At 47.0% G+C, this 5,642-nt stretch overlaps 1 protein-coding gene across 3 annotated transcripts in view; it reads right to left on the bottom strand.

Moving 5' to 3' along the window:
• The window catches only part of LOC109938478 (noelin-like), a 31,789-nt gene that overhangs the window by 10,127 nt on the left and 16,020 nt on the right, over positions 1 to 5,642 (bottom strand). For 2 of the 3 annotated variants that reach the window (XM_048613620.1, XM_048613619.1), the window contains exons 4-5: positions 4,121 to 4,340; positions 2,830 to 2,936 (exon numbers count right to left, since the gene is read on the bottom strand). In XM_048613620.1, the coding sequence (XP_048469577.1) occupies positions 2,830 to 2,936; positions 4,121 to 4,340 (327 nt within the window). Of the gene's footprint in view, positions 1 to 2,829; positions 2,937 to 4,120; positions 4,341 to 4,875; positions 5,231 to 5,642 lie in introns of those variants that run through there. The other variant, XM_048613618.1, reaches the window with a different exon arrangement.

Raw genomic sequence — 5,642 nt, 5'->3', positions numbered from 1 at the left:
ACGGTCCCTCAGCACTGACCCTCCCAATAGTGTGACGGTCCCTCAGCGCTGACCCTCCCAATAGTGTGACGGTCCCTCAGCGCTGACCCTCCCAATAGTGTGACGGTCCCTCAGCGCTGACACTCCTTTTTTGCTTTGTTGAATTGCTGTTGTTTACCTATTTCAGTTTGCTGGGTGGCTGGTTTGTGATGGAGAATGGCACCAACAGTGTGGGTTTAATTCCTGCACAGTCTGAGGTTACCATGAAGGACTTTCTTTCTCTAACTCCCTCCTCACCTGATGACCCTCAGGTTAAACCACTACCAGCTGTTCCTTTCTTTAATGAGAGAGCAGTCTCATGGTCAGGTTGGATTATAGGAACTTTATCTTTATTGTATGCTTAATAGCTTTAAGAATTCACTGAAATGGCAAGGGTCAGGTTGGATTTGCTCAGATACCTGAACTCAGCTGGAAAAAGGAAAGACAGGAACTTGCATGAAACTATTTCCTGGATTATGTGGCTCCATTCTTAGCATTGACTGTATAACCTCACCATCGGAGAGGCTGCAGCTAGCCACTAGGTTAGGGTTCTGTCCATTGCCTTTACCCTCCTCCATCTCGTCCAGCTACTGCCCAATCCCGATTTTAATCACGGCACCATTTGTGGGCCTGACTTCAGTGACTGCGGTCTCAAGGTCTAGAAATTCTCCCACTAAACCACTGCTTCTCTGACCTTTTCATAGACCTTCTTTAAAATCTACCTCGCTGACTGAGGTCGTCAGCTCTATCCAATCTATCTCATTCTGTGGTTCAAATTCTGTTTGATTAACTTGGCCCGGGCTGATTGGTTTTTGCTATTGGGAGGGAGTGTTAGAAACAGGAGATAATTGGATAGAGAGTTACTGAGGGTACTGGGAGAAAGAGATGGCACCAGAATAAGAGCAGTAGGTTATTCGGTGGGCTCAGAGTGCAAGAGAAAGTAAGTCTAAATCATTGTTCCAGGGCATGTGTGTGAACAATTGGATTGTGGTAAATAGATTGGTGAGGTACAGGCACAAATTGACAAGTGGAAATGTGATGCTGCAGTGATAAGAATCCTGGCTCAAATTAAGACAGGACTAGGTGTTCAATATTGCTTGACACAATGGAAATGGGGATGAGAGCATTGCCCTGTTGGAGAACGTGAATGTCCCAGAGGAGTCAAGGACACAATCTATTTGGCTGGAGCTAATGAACAGAAAAGAGGCAACTAAATTTCTCAGTATATTCCATTGACCACTCGCTAGTGTATAGGATGGAGAGGAACAAATCTGCAAAGAAGTTACAGCAAGATAGAAAAGTTATAGTGCAGTTATTATTGGAGACTTTAATTATCAGAATGTAGACTGGGATAGGAGCAGTATAATGGGCCAAGGGGAATGCATTCTGCCAGCCTGTTCAGGAGAGTTTCCTCAAATAGTATATGTCTAATACAATGAGAAAGGAGGCCATGCTCCTGGTAATGAGGTTGGAGATCAAGTGACAATGGGAGGACATTTAGGGGAGGGTGTCTGTTGTAACATAAAATTTAGACTGACTCTGGAAAGGCACAATAAACTATATAGGTGAAGAAACATCAAATGGGGAAGACATCAGTGCATAAGAATGGATCTGGGTCAAATAAAGCAAAGGTAGAGGTTGGGAGGAGAAACAGTAGCTGAACTATGGACTACTGTCAAAGAAGATGAGGACAGTCAAAGTATATTCTTCCAATAGGAAAATGTACGACAAACAAATCCAGAGCTCTTCCAGCCTGTTGAAGGGGAAAACACCAGTGGCATGCCAGAACTTCGAGAGAGTCAAGGGCAAAGGTAAACATAGTGGCCTTCACTAAGGATAAGGTACTGAGGAAGCTGAAAGGTCTGAAAGTGGGGGTAAATCATCCGGACTGGATGGACTACACTCCAGAGTTCTGAAGGAGGTAGCTGAGGAGGTTGTAGAGGAATTGGTGGTGATCTTTCAGGAATCACTGGAGTCAGCGAGGGTCCCAGAGGACTGGAAAATGGCAGTTACTTCTTCCACCCCTCCCCACACCAATAAGCCTTCTTTTTTCAACAAAGAAAGGCCCAGTCTGTTCAATCTTTTGTGTTACAACAGAAACTGTGTGCCTGCGAATCATCTTGTCGATGTTTTCACACCTTCTCCAGTAGCTCCAGATCCTAAATGTAACACAGAGCTTGGAGCTGGTCACAGAGCTCCAAGCTTGCTCTAACCGAGACTCTCATTTTCAATTCCACTGTTTTCAAAATGAGCCTCCCACTGTGTGCCAGCCCACGTATTTGCATCTCCTCCCAGTTCTCTTTTCACACATTGATTACCTGTCAATTGTCCTATGTACGTCACAGGGCCATTCTCTGAATGCTAACCTGTCTGTTCTCTTCATAGATACACATACATTAACCTGTGCTTTGTACAGTAGGCAGTGAAGGTTTGAATGGTTATACTGGCATCCTTCCTGTCTCCATACAGAAGTCTCTACTTAGCATTCTTACAAAAAAGTTTAAAATAATTTCCTTGTCAAGTGCAGTTCAAATTCCCATCAAATAGTGTGGTAATCCCAAACAAAAACGCCCACACTCCAGATGGTCATCAACTCTTCATCGCTGCACCCTCTGTATTCAGACAGACGCTTACTTCAAATACTCAGCAATTTATTTTTGCAAATTCCTTGCCCACTCTCTGATTAATTTCTCCTCCACGTACTATTTTTCATTCTGTCTGCTACCCTGGCACCACTCCACCGTTCAGTGAGATTAACTAGCTTGAGCTCAGTTTGAAGGGAGCAGTGGTTTGGTACTGGCCGGGACATACCTTTGTGTCCCCCTCCGGTGAGGCGGGATCTGTCATCCAGGCACCGAACCTCGATCCAGATGTTTTCACGGTGAATGGGTTGCTGATTCCCGTCAGTTTGCCGCATGCTGGAATTGATGGAAAAGTGTGACTGTGGTGATGGGCAATGATTGCAGATGTGGCTAAACTCTCAGTTTACAATTCTCCACCCCTCACAAACAACCGCGTCCCACCCGCCCACCCCAGCTCCCAGCCAGTGGCCCAAGGGGATGGGAGAGGGCTGTGTCCCATGTGGGATCACAGTTGCTGGCTTGTTTGCGAGCTGATGGTGAGATTGTGGGATGATTCTGTGCGCATTGCAATTGGTTTATGTCATGAAGCTCTGGGTGGCAATTGGACACTGTGACCTGGTTCCTCACTGGGCACTGTCCCACTGGCAGTGAGGGCGAGTGGGAACAGTGGTACTGTCCCACTGGCAGTAAGGTGCGGGGGGTGAACAGTGGCATTGTCCCACTGGCAGTGAGGGGCGGGGCGGTGAACAGTGAAATTGTCCCACTGGCAGTGAGGGGCGGGGGGGACAGCAGCACTGGCCTTGTCTCACTGTGTGTTCCTAGCCAGAAAAGACACCATCCTGAATGCAGCAGTCCCATCGCGATGCCCCTCACAGTTGACTCTCACTGTGGTGATCTACCTGAGCAGCCGGCCAGTTTGGGAATGAGAGGGCCGTGTCCATTGTCCCAATGCAGTGATCAATCATCCCCTTCCTGTCAGGGAGCAGGGGAATCTCAAATTCCAGCCTCAGTCAGTACTGAGGGAACACATCTCATCTTGAAGTGAGTGGTCAGGGAAAGATCCCAACAAACTCAAATACTGACACTGACCATGATCCCTTCTCGCCTCCGTGCCTCCCCCAGGATACTCTCACCTTGCAGACCTGCAAAGGCCTCACCATGATCAGGAACAAGGTTTGGCTAAAAATCTTCAAGGGTCCATCAGCCATTAGCAATGCCCCTAGCCCATTTTGCCCCCATCACTCAGAAGGGGTTATTAAGAAGTTGTGGAAATGTGACCATGAAGGGTCAGGGAAGGAGTTGGGCGAAATGCTGATTTTGTTTTTGGGGGTGAGTAGATGTTACCCTCCTTTTGCCTGTGTTGGGAGGATGGGCAGTGGGGGGGGTGTGGCATTCAGAGAACCTGTGGCCCCCACTAATCCGCGATTCAGCAACACCCCTCCTCAACCTCCGAGGTGGGGTGGGGATGGGTGTCAGCCAATTCCACATAAGCCATTTCAGACGCGCGATACGGGGCCTACCTAATTTTTGCATGCAGGCTCGTAACCTGTTCTCCAGATTGGAGACTCTGGCCAGGAGCTCCTCGTAGTCGAACGGCCCGATCTCCTCCTGAAGCTCGGCCAATACAGCCGTCAGGTTCGTCGCCTCCGCCTTAAACTGCAACACCAACTTGGCGTCAGCTTTATACTGTTCCAGCACGGGGATTAAAGGCAACAGTTCATCCATTCTCGATTTTAGGGCCTGCAACGGGTAAAATAATCTCCATTCAGTCGCAAGCGTGGAAAAAAAATAAAAATCCCGACAGCTCCCCAAGACCCCTTCTAAAGAATTCCTGTTCCTTTCTTGACCTCAGGACATCTCAGAGTGCCTTATGGCCAATGAAGCACTTCTGAATTCTAGTCATGGCTGTCGCATTTCCTGCAGCCGGTGTGCACACAGCAAGATCCCACCAGCGGCCAGGGCCAGGTAATCAGTGTCAATGATCTTGGGTAAGGTCGGGGCACTGGGGAAGAGATTGCACACATCCTTGACAGCGCTAGGAGCAGGGGGCATCAGTTTAACTTAACATTGGAAAGACAGTAGCCCTCTGAGAGTGTTGGGCTCTCTCAGTACTGCACTGGAATACCAGCCTGGATTGTGTTCAGACCTGTGTGTAGGAGTGTGGTGCTGACAGTCCCTGGGCTCTGGCTACCAGGGGCACTGGCTCTTTTCTGTTTGAAGGAGCAGACAGTGAACACTACAACAGAATAATTTGGGAAAAAAAGCCTTTATTTTTTTTTTTATTTTTTAGAATGCGATTGGGTTAACATGCTTTCAAATCACGTAACAAAAGGACATTCCGTAGAGATGCATTGACATTTTTTTTGATATTTATATATAAATTTTTAATTTTTTTTAAAACGATTGATGGTTAAACGGCTTAACATGCAGGAGAATCACAGCAAAGCTTTAACAAGTCAGCTTTATAAGTATTAAAGAAAGCCTTAAAATTTTCATGTGGTTTTTTTGATTTTTTTTTAAACTATATAATAGTGCAAGGTCGGGAGCCCAAGTCCACGGTTACAAAGAATTGGACTTGTGTCTTCGTTCAATCAATGCGGCTTTTCAAAAAAACTTTCTTAAACTTAGCCCTGTAAACAAACAAAGGTCAGAGCGATACTATAGAGGAGTTTACTGTCATCTCCCAAACTCCCAGAAACACAAGAAACAACTTTAAACCCAGACACTTCCACAAATCTGGACACCAACACAGGGAAGGCCAGACTCCCGTCATTTCGCTCCATCAGTAAGGTGCTCTTGAGCTGAAACATATACTTTAATTGCCGCCCACTGCATTTGCAAGATGACATAGGACAATTACTTCCAAAATTATCACTGCTTATTGAAAAGAATGGAGTGAAATATTAGTGGTGCCATTTCCCCACACACACCGACTCTCCCTGGGGTCCAGGCTCCCACACACACTGACTCTCCCTGGGGTCCAGGCTCCCACACACACCCCGACTCTCCCTGGGGTCCAGGCTCCCACACTCACCCCGACTC

This window comes from Rhincodon typus, chromosome 28, assembly GCF_021869965.1.
Source record: "Rhincodon typus isolate 14 chromosome 28, sRhiTyp1.1, whole genome shotgun sequence".
In the NCBI taxonomy this organism is placed as follows: Eukaryota; Metazoa; Chordata; class Chondrichthyes; order Orectolobiformes; family Rhincodontidae; genus Rhincodon; species Rhincodon typus.
This window is presented reverse-complemented; position numbering and strand designations above follow the sequence as displayed.